The sequence below is a fragment of the Lissotriton vulgaris genome, chromosome 3_1, assembly GCF_964263255.1.
Source record: "Lissotriton vulgaris chromosome 3_1, aLisVul1.2, whole genome shotgun sequence".
In the NCBI taxonomy this organism is placed as follows: domain Eukaryota; kingdom Metazoa; phylum Chordata; class Amphibia; order Caudata; family Salamandridae; genus Lissotriton; species Lissotriton vulgaris.
The window spans coordinates 907,576,221-907,595,020 of record NC_141689.1 but is presented as its reverse complement, the minus strand read 5'-3'; the positions used below and the strand labels follow the sequence as shown (position 1 = coordinate 907,595,020).

The 18,800-nt window shown below is 48.1% G+C and overlaps 1 protein-coding gene across 3 annotated transcripts in view; it reads right to left on the bottom strand.

Moving 5' to 3' along the window:
• Nucleotides 1-645: 645 nt before the first annotated feature.
• LOC147727192 (tight junction protein 2-like) overlaps nt 646-18,800 on the bottom strand; it is a 595,437-nt gene continuing 577,282 nt past the window's right edge. For all 3 annotated transcript variants that reach the window (XM_086961242.1, XM_086961240.1, XM_086961241.1), the window contains one exon: nt 646-1,525. In XM_086961242.1, the coding sequence (XP_086817368.1) occupies nt 1,360-1,525 (166 nt within the window). In that variant the 3' untranslated portion in view covers nt 646-1,359. The remainder of the gene's footprint in view (nt 1,526-18,800) is intronic.

Sequence of the window (18,800 nt, the reverse complement as noted above, 5' to 3'; positions counted from 1 at the left end):
GGGACTGGAGAGAGCTTCACAGTGCAGGAGGTGTTTGGTCGGCCTGAGACGGCCGGCTAAACATCTCATGCGCAGTGGAGGGAGTGCCCACTACTCCCCCACCAGCAGTCATCCCCTGGACCCGCCCCCGAGACTCATCAGAGTCCTGGGGGGCGGGTCCAGGGGATAAAATAAATGGTTTAATTTTCTACTGGTGGCGGCGTTCCTCCGCCATAATAGATTGCCTGCCCCCCCCCCCCTCCCCTGCCCGGGACTACGCAGTCACAAGTGGGAGAGAGGAAGGCAAGGAATCAAAAGTTCAAGGACAACAGGTTAGTGCGAAATAAATTCAACAAGCTATTTAGAGGCGAAAAATCAAGGAGTGAGTCTGCCTACCATGCGGGCAAACAGACATGCATGTCACAGGCTCTCACAGCCAGCAACAACATTGCAAACCCAATGCCGCATTAGCATTGAAACCCGGCTCCACATAGCATAGACACTGGGTGGCTCACGAACAGAAAGAACAACATTGATAAGCAGTTTACGGTATTCATTCCACCCTTCATCTTCCCATAAGAACCGAAAGTGAAGGTGTGTGATTGTGGGAAAGGGGGTCAACAATTCACATAGACACATGAAGAATAAGTTTCAATTACACACTAGTGCATGTTTACATCATTAATTTATTTTCATTAGCCTTTATAACGTTTCGAAAATATTAAAATAATTTGTACAGCACGATTATATTAATATGAAAGAACTCTTCCTTTGAAACAGCACCATCATATATAAATATGCTAAGTTTAGGGATAAAAGAAGCAACCTATGAATTAGAAAACAAAAAGCCTCTACAGTGAATACACAGGTACATGTTTACATTTAGAAATCTCTGTTACAGAAAACTGTGACCAGTTGCACTGCACATGACAGACAACATTACACCTTATAACTGCTCTAAAGGAAGGCACTTCAGGTTATGTATAAAACACTTTATGAATCTTCCTTGTTTTCAGGTATCTTTTTATCAAGAATCTTAACTTCAAACACAAAGCAGTGTATATCGTACAAAAGAAAGTAAGGTAAAACAGGACATGAGAAAATGCAAAAGTGTACATTTTGTTTTGGTCCATGAAACAAAGGCAACAGTGTTGAGACCCCGCCAGTGAATACATTTTCTTTATACAGTAACAAAAGCCTTCCCCATCCCCTTGTAGTGTGCAACCAACACCTTCGGTGCTGACTAGACAACACAACACAGTACCACGTGCCAGCCGGAGGATATTAAAGATCATCCATTTCAACTGAGCAAGAAGTACACATGGTATACATAGTATAAAATCAGTTTTCATAAAACATCTGTAACAAACACTGTGCAGCCTACAGCTCTGTATCCCGGTATCTTGATGGCTGAGCATAATAACCACGCTTGGACTGGTCTGCTAGCTGACGGCGGTACTCTTCCTCCTCGTCATCACTCCCATAGCTGCCCCTTTTGTCTTGAGGGGTCTTTGAGGGGGGTTTCTGGGGCTCTGGAGGCCTGGAACTATCAGAACAGCACTTCGTTATTAAGAATGCTTTGTCAGATTTTCACACATAAGTACAGAGGAAAAAAAAATAGTTTTCACGCCTACAAATATTTTTTAAAACAGATAAGTAGGTCATTTAAGTGACTATCCGTGCTATCTGTCAGGACTGCCAAAGTACTCAAAACAGACAGACATCCAAGTGTGAGTGTACTTTTAGCATTTAGAGAAATGCTGGAACATACTAAACTGCAGCCTAATTGTTCGAGTAAACATAAATAAAATGCGATACGATGAATGAAAAAACTGCAGACTAACAAGTTAAAACAAGCACTGGAAAAATCAACTTTGCCAACAGCCTTTTAGCTCGACCAATGCTGGTTTAGTCATGCTTTTTCAAAAACTTTGTGGGGGGAGGTGCGGAGCCCTCATGAATCTAGCAATTTGGCAAAAAGCAACAACAAAAACATGTTTTTTTTACATCAAGGACACACATTGCTATCGTGATCCTGGGCACCTAAGGGAACTTCTTTGTGTGTGGCTATCCTTCCTGTGAAATGCCAGATGCCATCACCCACAGCAAATTTAGCCAATGGCTGACGTGGGCAGTCCCCCTGCCCTATGCTGCAGTATGCAGTTGAAAAATGCGAATGAACCAATATCATACCAATGTACGATGAGGGTTTGCTGAAACTTCATTAATGTGAATAGATTATAAAGATAGACTTTATTAAACAAAAGGGTCTTGGCTAAAGCCAGACGTATTTTATTTTTAAATAAGTAATAAGCACTATAACGTTGGGAGGCCTTCATGTAGTTAGTCCAATATAAGCATGGCATGCAGAGTTTGAAAATACTAATGATTTTTTGTCTAAACTAGGTTTCTTTTGGCAAGGCCATCTGTGAAATGGTCTAATCTGTGCTGATCACCTTCACGATTTCTCTTGACAATGTGCACACTCCTCAGAGATAACAAGCATTTACAATGCAACGGTCTCGCCTTCGGAAACGTTAGAGCTATTGGCATTGTAAATGACTTTTTATTTGTGTGTTCGTTTTGAAAACATAAATAAATGGCATTGTCCTTTACAATCCCAATAGCTTAATCTCTCGCAAATACGAGACCTATTGCATTTGCACCCACACCCACACACAGAGAGCCACACACACACAGAGCCACACACAGACACACACACACACACACACACACACACACACACACACACACACACACACAAAGCCACACACAGAGAACCACACACAGAGCCATATACACAGAGAGCCACACACACAGAGCCACACACACACACAGAGCCACACACACACAGAGCCACACACACACAGAGCCACACACACACACAGAGCCCCCCACACACACACAGAGCCCCCCACACACACAGAGCCACACACACACACACACACACAGAGCCCCCCACACACACAGAGCCACACACACACACACACAGAGCTACACACACACACACACACACACACACACACACACACACACACACACACACACACAGATCCACTACTTGCTTCGAATTCCTCCAAAACCTCCATCTTAACCACTCTTATGGGACATTCAACTTGTGTGATACATTTTTGAGGAATGTTAACTGATATTGCAAACTTATCGATGGTTGTCACTTCAGTCCTGAGAGAGAGGCGACCAAGAGACCAAAGACCCCAAACAAAAAGAATCTTCTTTGAGTCACTGTGCTTACAATGGCTCATTGGCAGCTGATCAATTAGAGTTTACACCACCGCCCACTGTGGATAGGTGTTCCATTGTAAATTAACCCTTACTGATCTGTTGTTCAAGCCCTGGCTAGTACTCCACCGTCCACGTGGGCCAGAACAGGCTAGGCTACCTATGAAAATCAGGCCATATGTTCTTTCCATTATTAGCGCTTGGACGCCTTCGGGCAGCAGTCGCGCTCTACAAAACCCCTTCACTTCACATATGTTCCTCTTGCAAGCCTATTGTCTCAATTTAGCAAGGAACCCGTCTCTTGCTACTTCCTATGTTCACAGAGCCATGAGGAACCACAACCCTCCACACACGTGTGATTTCCCAGTCCAGAAACCCACCATCCTGTGCAAACTTCCATCGGTCTTACTTTATACCTACTTGTAAGTCTAAACATTTGTTACTTGACTCCGAGCAGACGTTTTTCTCACACTGCCCATCATACCCATTTCTTTTGCCAGGATATTTTCTGTGCAGGAGATGTAACAATTTTGGCTGTCAAAAGTCTTCTGCTTTATCATTCATTTTAGATCCACTTGTGGTACTTCACTGCTTTTAAAATCTTTGTTTGCTTTTGCCATTAGCCTTACTCCGACATTAATCTGTTTTACGTCCTGCCTGATAAAGTAAACTATCCTTCTTCTATTTCACCGGTACTTGTATTTTATTATTGTTTGCCTGGTTTGGGACAAGTTGCAGTTTATTTATTTGAGAAGTCCCACACAGAGCCTTTCAATTTTAGAGTCTTGACATGGTAATGTTCAGGGGTTAATTCATAGTCAGGCATTTTTCCAGTCATTTAGTCGATATCGATTCCATGCACTTGGTGACGCAGTAGCACCTGATCACTCGTTTGATAGAGTTGAACTGTTTTACTGTCACTCTTTGATACAAGACAAGAGTCTGCTTTGTGTAATGTCCTATGGTGTCTATATTCCCTTGCAAGAGTACAGCATTGACCCGGTTGATAATGACATAAAACTGAGGTATGGGGCAGTCTGTGGGCAGAAGGAACAGGGTCTTCGGCTAGACTTAAGTGGTAAGTTTGCAGCCTTATGCTTCATCATATCTCATCTCATTCATCTCATTTATGTGTGTGCTTTCTTCTAATTCCCTTTCGCTAGTTTTAGTACTGTAACTGCACCAAAATAAACATGATAATTATGTTTGTGTTCATTTATTCTATGCATATCGCTCTATCCCGGGTTACAATTGTAATTCCATCCTACTACAAATATGGCATATATGCAGGGCTTTAAGTGGGCTGGGTCTCATCGGTAAAGAGGATCGGCGGTTTTTTAAAGGAGGCCTCAAAAAGAGTCTCTGTCTGGCTCTGTTTTGTGCCCTGGCGGTCCGTTTTTTTGCAGTGACAGCAGGCACATCGATGTCCGCTGCTCACACTGCTCACTTCTCTAGAAGTCATGCCAGATGAGCGTTGTAGGGGAGGGAAATCCTTTAAAGAGAGTCATTTTCTCTCTGAGGTTCCCTTCTCGTTTTTAAACTCAGGAGCAGCAACATTGTCGTGGTGTCACCAGGGCTGTAAGCAGAAGCTTTTTCAATATTACACACAAGCCATAGTTGCTGCTTATCTATCTTATGCAACTAACAACCATTGACAAAGCAATAGTCCTGACTTGTTATAGGTATGATGTCACTTGTTGTATCATATCTGATGCAATAACAAAAATAGTGAAATACAAGTTGAGCGGCACACTATGCTAAGCACAGATTTTTAGCGTGTTTTTAAGGCGCGCCCTTAATTAAATTGGTCACGCCCCTTTGAGGCCCCCCAGTTTTTTCAGCCCACTTAAAGCCCTACCTAAATGCATGTGTTAAATAAATTTTTTCTAAATTTAAAATATTACTAAAAACAATCCACGGTGTAGCTGCTGTAGAGGCTTCAGCACCTTACATCTTGGGTTACAATTTGAGGGGAGCGAGCCTTTCTTGCAGGAGAACTGTCTCCAGAAGTGGTTTAAAGGCTGGATAAAGCTTCATTTAAGTTGTCGTATCTTTGTGGTGTTCTGACAGGCTGGACGACTGGGTTCGTTTCATAAAGTGCGGGTCCAATCACTCCACAGTGAAAGGTCCAGAAGTCCTATGTTTCCAACTCAGTACCCTTTTCAATTGGATGTGGCTTCACAAATCACGGAAAAACTAGTAAACAAAAAACTATCGCAATATCTGGAAACCAACAACTTGCTCAGATGTTCACAAACTGGATTCCGCCCAGGGCAGGGCACCGACATCGCCCTGCTCGCAGCAGTGGAGGAGGCCAGAGCCCTGCTAGATGCAGGAGGACAGTGGCAGTGATCCTCCTGGACCTCAGTGCGGCCTTTGATACTGTCAACCATCGGGTGCTGATCGAGCGACTTAAGAACATTGGTGTTAAGGGCACGGCTCTGAACTGGTTCAAATCATTTCTCGACCACCGCTCCTTTCAGGTCTGGGAGAATGATGCCCGCTCCCCCGAAACCCTCCTCCAATGTGGTGTACCCCAGGGTTCATCATTAAGCCCGACATTGTTTAATATCTACTTGTCCCCTTTAGAGGAGGTTGTCACCCCGTTCGGAGTGAGAATCATCAGCTATGCCGATGATACACAATTAGTGGTGTCTCTATCTCACCCGAACCAGGAACCATCAGACTTGTACAACTGTCTGGTAGAAATTCAAGGATGGATGAATAGGTCATCTTTGAAACTTAACGGTTCAAAGACAGACATTCTCCTCCTTGGCCAGAAAGGGCTCTCTCTCCCGCAGAACATCTGGCCCCCCAGTTTGGGTGAACCCCCTACCCCCAAGTCTGAGATTAAAAGCTTGGCAATATGGATTGAAAAAGACCTGACCTTCAGGACACAAGCCATAAAGATAGCTGGGACCTGTTTTGGGCTCCTTAAAGCTATCAGGAAGATTCTGCCCTTGCTCCCTTTTATTTCCCAGAAATTACTAATCCAGGGCCTTATTATATCAAGGCTGGATTATAGTAACGCCATATATCTTGGAGCTCCCGAGGCAACTTTAAATAAACTGCAGAGAATCCAGAACGCTGCAGCAAGGATTCTCACTAACACCCCGGCCAGATCCTCCACTAAACCAGCCCTGAGACAGCTCCACTGGCTCCCAGTGAGAGAGAGAGTGGCATTCAAAGCTCTTTGCCTGTCACACAAAATTTTACAGGACAAAGGACCCCCTATTCTAAAAAAATTCATCAAGCCCTACAAAGCCTTGAGAGCCCTCCGTTCGGACCATGAAAATCTGAAAATCTGGTCACTATCCCCAGAGTGAAGAAGGTGTGCACGGGTGGACGACGTTTCTCCGTCAATACGGCCCGTCTTTGGAACTCCCTCCCCCGGGACCTCAGGATGGAACCAGATTATCTCCGTTTTAGGAAACGGCTGAAGACAAACCTGTTCCCCTGATTTCCCCCCCCCCTCCCCTCCCTCCTTAGCTCCCCTCTGGACTGATCGGATCTTAGCGCTGGGATACTTACGGGTGACTATGCGCTTTACAAAACCCAATAATAATAATAATAACAAATCAGTTCAGAGTTTCCGGACGTGAGATAGCAAAGAGGAGTGAAGTACAGTCGAACCTTCTTGGTGTATTTTGGACCTTTTCTCTTGCAGGCTTTGTAGATATTACACTGTAGCTTGAATGCAACCCCTTGTGCCCCATGGGAGCCAGTGGAATGCGTTTAAAGTCCAGGTCATGTGATCTCATTTCATTATTGTCGAACAGATTGGCCCACTTTCTGTAACCTTCAGAGCTTCTGAATGACTTTCTCTGGTGCCTTAGCATAGACAAAGTTGCAGTAAGGGAGCTGGGGCTGGACTGACTATTCTCAGCATCAAGCGCCCATAACTGGTCTTTCCTTGACGGCAGACATTAGAGGGGTGAAAGGGCGATTCGTCTTGAAGAGGTCAGACACGTCCACTCTCTGTCTGGGCAAGACTGATAGTAGGAGCAGCCGAGCGTAAAGCTCTTTCAGAGTTCGGGGGTAGAAAGCGGCGGCATCAGGAAACTTTGTTCTTTTTTTTGCAAATTGAAGTGACTTTGCAATCTAGCTTGAAGAGAGGGAACGTGTGAGTCGTTGTGAAGTATACCCTCTAAACTCAATTGAATCCGGGTCCTTAACAGCTTAAGAGACACTGCCTCTCGCTCTGCCATGGCTCATCCTGTCCACCGCAAACATTTCCATCTCCGAGTCTCCAGCTCTCTCTCTCTTTGTCTCTTTCTCAACTCTCCAACTTAAGTGGAACTGCGAGCTAATCAATTTTATATGAAATCGGACTTTCCATTAATGCGCCGGCCTCTTTCAGCTGCGCAGATAGCAGGTGAGGCCGGGAATCCTATCTCCTGTCTGAATGCAGGCACCGCCTTGGCTGCGGTAATGAATTTGAAAAACATACTTTCCTCTCCAGCCGAAGAGAGCCGAGGAGCAGCGTGCTAATGCGCGCGCCTATCCATTATGAAAGTAAGTGTGCGCCGCATCCAGAATCCATACAGCACGTACTGATGGCTTCTGAAGGATTGTGAGCAACGCTGGAAAAAAATACACAGGTCATCATAACACAGCAAACTTACACATCAGCAGAGTGAAGGGTTTATTAGGACGGAGTGACTGTGGCACTATAGTCACCTTACATTCTCCCGCAAGCCCTTTATGAAAATCCTGCCAGCTTAAAAGGTAGTGCGTGATGCTCAAAGACATTGGGGACGCCATGTTCATATTAATTTCTGTAAGCCCCGTCCTTTTCGGATTGAGGAGCGTGTTTTTCGAGGAGAGAAAGAAATGAAAAAAACACGCCCCTCAATCCGAAAAGGACGGGGCTTACAGCGAGACAATGATGTAACAGAGACCTCTTCTCCAATGGCTGGCCGCTGTTTAGGAGGCCAGCCAATGGAGAAGAGGGGCGGGGTTTACCCTCGCTACTCTGAGACATGAACTCTCGAAGTGAGACTGCGCATGCGCAGCCTATGCTAGTCTCGACCTAAAAAACTGTTGCCTTGCTCTGCTGGTCTCTCTCTCTCTCATGGCGGTGGCACATTGTTTATCCACATGGGGGTCACCTGACAAGATAACACACAATTGCACCACTGAGCACGTTCACTAACAAGCATTTACAATGCAATGGTCTCGCCTTTATTAAAGTTAGAGCTATTGGCATTGCAAAAGTCATTTTTTTCATTTATTGTTTTTTTTTTTAAACCGATAAATATATGGTATTGTCATTTACAATGGTAATAGGTAAGCATTAGGGAGTAGTAGAGGGTAATAGCTTAATCTCTCGCAAATGCGAGACCTATTGCATTTGCACACACACACACACAGAGCCCCACATACAGAGCCCCCCCACACACACAGCCCCCCCACACACAGAGCCCCCCCACACACAGAGCCCCCCCCACACACAGAGCCCCCCCCACACAGCCCCCCACACACACAGCCCCCCCACACACACAGCCCCCCCCACACACACACAGCCCCCCCCCACACACAGAGCCCCCCCCACACACACACACACACACACACACACACACACACACACACACACAGAGTCCCCCACACACACACTCAGAGCCCCCCACACACAGAGCGATTGGCTTTGTTAATGCTTGCTCATTTAGTTGGCGACTGTTGTGTCGCCCATTGCGTGTTGTGAAGGGGTGGTGGGGCGGACCGGATGAATACATTTCGGTTAATACTGTACGTTTTGGTAAGCGATCCCGGAGTCAGACTTCGATTTAAATGGCCTGTCCGTGCACGGTGGCTCGCATGCTGTGGTCACAGAAGAATAAACAGGGACACAATTAAATAAAATAATTAATGGCGCTAATTAAGGGGGCCGAGAAGGCCCAGCCGTGTGCATCTGCCGATCTCTCGCTGTTCTCTCCTGAATGCGGGAGGGGGGCACGGGGACAGCACCCGAGGATAGAGCCTCACTGACAGACTTGCTCACCTCCGCTGTCCTGTGCTGCGAAACCACAACCAACAGCACTACCGCACCACCTGGAGGCGCCGGGCATGTTAGAGCCACTGAGCCACTGAGCCACTGAGCACCCCCTCGCCCCTCATCCCCTCTCGAATGCCGTTACAAGTAGCGCAGAAGACAAAAACGTTGCACCCTCCCCTCACACACACTCCCCACAGTGAGAATCACAAGTAGCAAGCGGGGGGTGCATTAGTATTCTATTCAGTTAACTTATGTTTCACCGACTTGCAATGCGCCAATATCTACTGCGACCTACACTTCAAGAGCTCAAATCCTGGCCTGGCCTAATCAGCATGCCATCCTTCGGAAGTCGGTGTATAGAGTACCATTAAATGTAGGAGTCAGAATTTACTCGGGGTTGTGTACAGCGTTCAGGAATACCTTGCCTCATGGTACAGACATGAGAACGAGGGGGCGTAGGCTTCCTCGCTGATCTGTCCCCCCATCCCCCCTCAAAAAAAGGCGGCAACAGGCAGCGTCTGGCTTGAGTCTCAGTCGTGTTGCGCTGCCAATGGGAAGAGGAGAGCAAGAACCTAAAAAACACCCCCCCGAATCCAAAAAAGACAGGCTTAAATGGACAAACGCCCCTCTTCTCCAAAGGCTGGCCTCCGTTTAGGAAGCCAGCCAATGGAGAAGAGGGGCGGGTTTAAGCCCTATACTCTAAAACATAAAATCTTGCCAGCGAGACTGCGCAAGCGCAGCCTACGCAGGCCGAGACCTAATAAGCACAAAACCAATAGGTCCGGAACGGACTGCCACCCTTTTGGCTGTCAAAGCTTGATTTGACATGGTTTTAAAAATGTATTGTAGGGAGAGCTGTCGAGCACTCACTAATATAACAAAATAACATTTGCAAAAAGCTCAAATATGTGCTGAGTTTTAAAAAGCATATATTGCTTTAGAAGTCCCTGGCACATAATAGAACTAGTTTCTGTGCATAGGTGCTCCTAGTGAAAGGGTAGAAATGGACCGACTCATTGTCCCATGCTGTATACCTTAGTTGGTGGAAGAAAAATGTTAATGACGCTTAGGAGTCCAAAGGATGAAAAGGGCTATCTGAAAGACCCTTTAGGTAAGAATATATGCATTTGTTGCCAAGTCACATCATCCATGGCAACGAAGTGTGCTCCGCTTTAGGTGGCTGTGTGTGTGTGGTGATGAAAAATGCAGTCACACACAATGCAACACGGTTAACTATGAAAAAAGAGGATGTGTCGCCTAATGGTTTTGGCTGGAACTTTTGGAACACAGAGAACAAGGTCAAAATCCCAACCTCAGCTCAACAGCTTGTAATTCTGTGCAAATCACATAATTTACCTATGCCAAAAATATGTAACAGACTTGTTCTGTTGTATGCTTTGGTGGGTGGAAGCAAAATGTCAATGACAGCTTAACCGACCAACGTATAAAGAGAGATGACACAAAGCTGCTGCATGTATGTAGATATAAATTTTTAATACCTTTTTTTTTGTTGAAAACCATTGGAATGGCTAGATCAAGGCCACATCTAAAAAGGCAAAGAAAGGTGTACAACGTACAATGGGAAAAACGGAACTGGCTGCGAATTACCTTGTTGGGCTTCCTAATTCAGGAAGCATTGGTAAATGCTTTTTATGTTAGGAAGCCCAGCACATGCGTCTGGATACATTGAAATGAGCTCAGAAAGTCACTACAGGTTTACAGATTTGCAAAAGTTTACACAAGTGTAAAGCAGGGAATAAAAAGGCATCACAGCACAGTCCAGATGAAGGATCATGTTGGCGGTAGGCATTAACACACAAGAGTGGAAAGCAGTCTCAATTGGGGGATCGGGTGATGTAAACTCTGCAGCGAGGATAGAGGCGGGCAGCTGGGGAACTAAAAAGCATGAGATGACCCATTGCATCTCAGATCACAGAGACAACAGGGTGGTTGCCTATGTTCTAGGGGAAGAAGAAAGACTAACAGCCTGTAAACAAAAGTAGCAGTTCACTGGAAATGTTCTCGAGCTATTCCCTCACATCATACAGATGTATCCATACACAAGTGTCTTTTTTACGGGAAATGCAGAGACAACATCTTTCTGGTTACAAGGTCCTTTTTTTAGGGCCGGCGGCAGCAATCCAATCTTGGATAGCCATCTTGTACTCAGGCAGCAGATCATCAGTGCAGGAGTCACAGTAGTACGGCATTAACAGTTCTGCAAGGAGAGCTCAGACAGGCTCTTGCTGCAAGAAAACACAGCCCCTTCTTTCTCAGTACTGGAGTCTGGTCCACACTCTTACATGAGGGCAGTAAAGATCCCTGTCCTTGTCCTTTTGTCTGTGGTGGTGCTTCGCCAAATTAAAAAGGTTAGGTGTTGTCCTGGCTCACAGCGCCTATGCATATGCAGCAAATGTATATAGAAAAAACAATGTCCCAACAGGTAACAATCAAAAGGCAGTTTAGGTATGTCTGCACAGAGCATTACATTGGAAGGAGACAAGGAGGCTCGAGTGGTTAGTGCATGGTTTGTAATTCACCAGTTTGTTGGAACATTTACACATGGAAATACAGTTAAAGGCAGCACTGTACAAGAAAATTCATGTGACATCCCAAGGACACTTGGTGACAAGGTGATATATACAAGTGAAGGGTGACGACGCAAGTCATAAGGTGAACAGCGTGAACGGCGCAAGGTGACAAAATTATATACAAAGGTGGCTCAATAATCAGAAGGTTTTTTGTCAGTTATAACACATTCAATCACAATTATGAGCCAAACGCTAAAGTGCGCCAAACAGTTGCGCTGTGGTGTCGACGGCGTTTCGATCCCCAATGGTTTGGGATCTTCTTCAGGACCGGGTTGTCGAGTTGGTATGGTGCTGAGGAAACTTGAGGGGGCGGACGCTGGTACAGTTGGCCCCAAGAGCGTCAAGGCGCGATAGATTCACGGATATATTGAAATGTTGTTAAAGGCACGGATCTCAGTCAGTTTGATCCCGTCTCAGGGTCGGTATATCTGTGCTGATGGATGAAGGCGTCTTACTTAGTGTGGACGTCCCAGCAGCGTCTGTATTAATCTGAGCTGCTGCGAGGAACTGAATCTCCCGAAGTTGTATCAATCCGCGGCGAGGTAGACTGTTTTTTATCACTATGCAGCAAATGTGGCAGCTGAACAAGAATAACTAGCTACTGAGGACATGTGGAGTACTTGACATGTGGGTGGTACCAATCACACTCAAGTCCAGTCCAGTGACAAATAGCTTTCCATAATGTTTAAAGTTCTTCTATTTTCATGTGCAAGCAAGGCATTCTATATCACTAGTAGGAATACATACCTCTTAATTTCAGACATTATTTTAGCCAATCAGGTGGTTTCTCGGTTTTAGCAAGCTCTGTGATTGGAGCACATTAAACAGGGGAGAGGCACGAAGCATATCTCTTTTTCAGGTAAGAGGAATGGCCATGTCATTGTCCACTTTGTTTGTAAATATTGCCTCTTGCAGATCAGATTGGACTGGTACAATGGGGGTGAACACTGCTCCACTGAACCTCCTGTTGATCTGTCCAGACATAAAGAAGCCCAGCAGCAATGGCCTATACAGGGCGCGGCAGAGTAAGTGGCAGCACAGGGACGACCAAGAGGGAAATGAAGGGAGAACAAGTTACTTGTCGTTTGGTGATGCTCTTTCTCATGGACACTATCTTTCTCATGGACACTATCGGGCCACCGATTCCTCGCCTTTGAATTTCCCCATGTGCCAGACTGGATCTGGAATTTTATTCTGTCATAAACCCATTGTATTAGAAGGGGGCACCATGGACTTCGCCATAGATTTACCAGCCCCCTCCAGTAATGGTAATGAAGAACCACATACAGACATCCCTACTGCATGTTGACAGAATTTATTTGTAAATAACCACCGCGCTATTAGCAAGGGCAACACACATATTGGTAATCAGACAGGGTGCTGAATCTACATTGGGACCTTATGACAAATTAGAAGTCCACTCCAAAAAACTGCTTTTAGAAATCTAGTTTGATAGACTTTCCACTACAATGAGAATTACTGAAGGTAAGTAACTTGTTATTCTAATGGATACATCTCACTGCAGATTACTCAATTTTTGGACAGATACCCAAGCAATACCACTAAACAGAGATATGTCCTAAGAGTGGACTGAGCATGTATAATGGCCATCTGTTCAGACCTAAGAACCAATACAATATTGTGTGATGAAGAAGTGAACGGACGCTAAAGGAGCAGCCTAGAAAATGTGCAGCACTACTCCTAGCAAAAGCTGTACTGGCGGCTTGGCTTTAGGGGAACGAGCCTCAAGGACCTTAGAATGTTCCTTCTTAGCCAAATTATAACACATCTTGATACAGAGGACGATCCATGTCTATCATTAGCTCGATGCTCATCTATCGGATCAATTTATGAACTAAGAGCACTCTTCTGATCCACCAATGAAACCTCTCCCCCCTCCTCAGAGTGGTGGAGCAAAGAGAAGAAAGTGTAGAAGACAGAATGTTCAGAAGAAAGGACATCACAGTTAGATGCGCAAGATACTACTTGTGCAACGATATACCTGTAAGAGACATTAGTTAGTGATAGATTCCTCACCTTAGAATATCCCCAGGCATCAGACTGGATACGGAAAGCTTTGCTTAGCAGTACCCCTGCGCGTCAGTAGGTGGCGTCCTGCGGCTCCGCATCAGTCAATGGTGTCGTCAGCACCGAGATGACGTTACGGTGAGTACTTGGGCGCCACCCATGCACGCTGACGTCAGTTCTGTAAACGACTTTCCGCGCCAGGAACGCAAAGCAATGCAAGATACTGACCATTGGTGCATAAAACTAGGGCCCTATAAAGGGGGTGACCTTAACGCACAAGTTACTTACCTTTGGTAACGATATATCTGTAAGAAACAGTAGTTAGTGTTAGATTCCTTACCTTAGAATATCCCCTGGCGTCAGACTGGATTCGGAAAGTTTTGCGCAGCAGTACCCTTGCGCGTCGGTAGGCGTAGTTCGCGGCTCCACGTCCATCGTCATGATGACGTCGTCAGAGTACTTAGACGCTGCCCTCGCTCCGTGACGTCAGTTCTTATACATAGCTTTTCCGCGCCAGAAACGCAGAGCCATGATAAAAACCAACACTGGTGCCATGAAACTAGGGCCCTCAAAGGAATAACCTTAACCCTAGATATCGGTTTGCAGAACAGGGAGGATGGGTGGGGCGGTAAGGAATCTAACACTAACTACTGTTTCTTACAGATATATTGTTACCGAAGGTAAGTAACTTGTGCATCTGAAAGAAACAGGTTAGTGTTAGATTCCTTCACTTAGAATAGATACCCCAGCAATACCAACCCCGGTGGTGGGTCTGCAAACCAAGATCACACCAGAAAGTCCTTGAGAACGGAACGCCAAAGAAGCCATCTCTCCGGACTTGGCTGACCAGGCAGTAGTGTCTAGCAAACATGTGCAGCGAGGCCCACGTAGCTGCCTGACAGATGTCCTGCAAGGGGACTCACCGACCCAGGGCAGTAGCAGCCGCCGTGGCACGAGTGGAGTGGGCACGCAGCCCCACTGAAGGCTCCTTCTTAGCCAGAGAATTACAGGCCTTAATGCACAAAACGACCCATCGAGAAATGGTGCGTTTGTGCACTGCCCGTCCATTCTTAGCACCCACGTAACCAACAAAGAGCTGGTCGTCCACCCGGAACTGGCGTGTGCGGTCCAAATAAAATGAGAGCACACGTTTTGGGTTCAGACGGTGGAGCCTCTCTTCCTCTTTTGAGGGATGCGGAGGCAGAAAGAAGGTGGGCAAGGTAATGGACTGCCCGATAAGAAAGGCTGTAACCACCTTGGGCAGGAAAGAAGGACGTGTTTTTAAGACAACTTTGTCGGGATGGACAGAAAGGAAAGGAGGCTTAGAAAAAAGAGCCTGGAGCTCGCTCACTCTCCTGGCAGAGGTGATGGCAACCAGGAATGCAGTCTTAAGAGTAAGAAGATCGAGAGGACAATTGTGAAGTGGCTCAAAGGGAGCGCACATCAAATAAGTTAGAAGAAGGTTCAAGTCCCACTGAGGCATCACAACAGGAACAGGAGGAAACATGTGAGTAATGCCCTTCAAGAACCTATTTACAACAGGGGACTTGAACAGAGAAGGCTGATCAGGAAGCCTTCTCCACGTATGGAGGTGGAGGCTGGACAGGTTCGGGTGGAGGACCGTCCCCTGATGCTGCGACAGAAGGTCCTCCTGAAGAGGCAGACAAATCGGGGGATCCACGGACACGCTAACTAGCTCGGGATACCAGTATCTTCGTGCCCAGTCCTGGGCCACAAGGATGACTTGGGGCCCAGTTGCGCCGGATCTTCTTCAGCACTCTGGGCAGAAGTGGTATAGGCGGAAAGGCGTACAACAGACCGCAACTCCACTCGCAACGAAAAGCGCCGCCCAGCGAGTGCCGCCTTGGAAATTCCAACGCGCAGAACTGATAACATTGCGCATTCTCTTCTGTGGCGAATAGATCTAACCAAGGCTCTCCCCACTGCCGAAAGAGACCTTGTGCCACGTTCGAGTTCAGACGCCATTCATGATCCATCATGCACCGACGCTGAGTTTGTCCGCCCTGGCGTTCAGGGAACCTGCCAGGTGTTGGAACCACCAGAGTGACACCCTGGTGTTCCAGCCATTGCCAGAGGCGCAGAGCCTCCTGGCAAAGGGTCCACGACCCACCCCGCCCGGTTTGTTGCAGTACCACATGGCGGTGGTGTTGTCCGTGAACACCTGCACCACACTTCCCCATCAGAGGGAAGGAATGCCTTCAGTGCAAGCCGGATCGCCCGCAGCTCCAGAAGATTGATGTGGAACCGGGAGTCCGCCGGAGACCAGAGGCCTCTGATCTCCGCCTCTCCCATGTGCCCCCCCCAGTCCAGGAGGAATGCATCCGTCACAACTACATGCTCTGGTTGGGGTAGGGAGAGGGATTTGCCGCTGACCCAATCGAGGTCCGTGAGCCACCACTGCTACTGTCTCACAGTGCCCTCCGAGATCAGGACATGGTCGGACAGGTTGCCCCGATGCTGGGCACACTGAAACTTCAGGTCCCACTGCAGAGCCCGCATCCGCCAACTGGTGTGATGCACCAGAGCGATGCAGGAGGTCATCAGCCCCAGAAGCCGCAGTGTCAACCTGACTGAGACCCGGGATAAAGGCTGAAAGATCAGAATCAGAGCCTGAATTTCCCGAACCCACAGTTCGAGAGGATAAACCCGAAACTAAGCCGAATCTAGTACCGCTCCGATGAAGAGGAGCTTTTGAGAGGGACACATGTGTGACTTTGGCACATTGATGGAAAACCCAAGCAAGGGCAGGAGGTCGGCCGTAGTCTGGAGGTGGCTGACGACTGTCTAGGGCGAGCCCGCCTTCAACAACCAGTCGTCGAGATAGGGAAAGATTGATACCCCTGATCTGCGCAGATGAGCTGCGACCACCGCCATCACTTTCGTGAACACCCGTGGGGCGCTGGTAAGGCCAAAGGGGAGCACAGTGAACTGAAAGTGCTTGTGGCCTACCGTGAACCGCAGGTAACGCCGGTGGGCCCGCAGGACGGGGATGTGGCAATAAGCATCCTGAGAGTCCAAGGCTACCATCCAGTCCCTGGGGTCCAGGGCAGCTAAGACCTGAGCCAAAGTCAGCATCTTGAACTTCTCCTTCCGGAGGAAGCCGTTGACGTTCCGCAGGTCCAAGATAGGGCGTAGGCCCCCTTAGCCCTTCTTAGGAACCAGAAAGTAGTGGGAATAGCAACCACACACTACTTCTGGCCCAGGGAAGTGCTGGATGGCCCCCTTGGCCAAGAGGGGCGATACTTCCTCTTGCAGAAGTTGCAAGTGATCCCTCGACACGCGGTGGTACTGCGGTGGCATGGCTGGAGGGGACACCTCGAAGGGGAGGGAGTAGCCTCTTCGGACGATTTGCAGCACCCACCTGTCCAAAGTGATGCCGCGCCAGTGGAGGAGGTGATGGCGGACCCTGCCCCCCACTGGCATCAAATTGGCCTGAAAGCTCGGACTAGGAGGGCTTTGAGGTAGATGCTGCGGGGATGGATGTGGACTGGCCTCGCCGTTGTCCCCTGGCACCGCCACAGCGGTTACCACGTCTGCCGCCGTGCTGGATGTTAGACTGCGGCCCGTGGCTGGTAGGACGTGAAGGGGCACTCCTTCCTTGGCCACGAAAGGCAGAAGATGGGCTGACACTGGCCCGACAGGCCCAAGGACTTGGCCGTAGCCCAGGAGTCCTTAAAACGTTCAAGCGTATGATCTGCCTTGCCACCAAAGAGGTGGCTGCCATCGAACAGCATGTCCATGAGGGTGTTCTGGACATCAGCCGAGAAGTTGGCGGACCTCAACCAGGCGTGGCGGCGAACCGTCACCGTCATTGACATCGTCCTGCCCAGCGAGTCTGTGGTATCCAGCCCACATTGAATGGAATACCGCGCTGCGTTTAGTCCCTCCGCAAGGGCTTGAGCGAGCTTTGCCCGGGCCCCCTGCGGGTACTCCGGCAGCACGGCCGCAACCGTATCCCACAGAGAGTGGGTGTAACGGCCTAAAAGGCAAGCGGTGTTGACTGACTGCAACCCCAAACTGAGGGAGGAGAACAGTTTCTTGCCAAACTGTTCATACCTTTTGTATTGCCGATCTGGAGGTGCAGTCGGGAATGCGGACTGGGAAGTAGAGGCCTGGATGACCGGGCTCTCGGGGGTGGGGTGGGTGGACAGAAAACTAGGGTCACCTGGAGCCGGGTGGTGGCGCTTGGCGACGTTCCTAGCTACAGGGGAAACTGTAGCGGGCCTGGACCAGGTGCCCAACAGGATGTCCGTGAGAGCCTCATTAAACGGCAGTAGAGGCTCCGGAGAGACTGCCTGTGGTTTAAGGACCTCAGTGAGGATGTTAGACCTCACAGTCGCGACGGGGAGCTCAGGAGCCACGGCCTTGACCGACCTCGTCAGCACCACACTATAAGCAGCCCCCTCCTTCGTAGGCACGGTAGGAGGGGAGACAAAGCCAGTGTCAGGTGAAGTGTCGAGACCACTGGCTTCCCGTAGCTCGTCTGTCCAGACCTGAAATGACTGACACATTCGTGTCAGAGGGTCCTCAGACCCCCTCCCAGTCACCCTCGCCGAAGTTCGAGTCGCTTACGGGACCGCTCCCGTCTAGCCTTAGACGTCAAGGCCCGGCAGTCGGAGCAGGACTTGTCGTCGTGGTCCAGGCTCAAATAGTGCAGGCACTGGCGATGGGGGTCGGTAACTGACATCAGTCGGCGCAGAGTTTGAACCCGGGCATCCCTACCGGCACTGTCGGAGTCGATAGACTTCGAAAAATGGATCAAAAAGGATCTCAAAAGGTTAGTCAAAAAGTGACATGGGAACAACTTTTTCCAGATCTGCGCTAGCTGGCGCATGGGTACTGCTACGCAAAAAATTTCCGGATCCAGTCTGACGCCTGGGGATATTCTAAGGTAAGGAATCTATCACTAACGTGTCTCTTTCAGATTTGCTCTTCTGCCGGCGTGA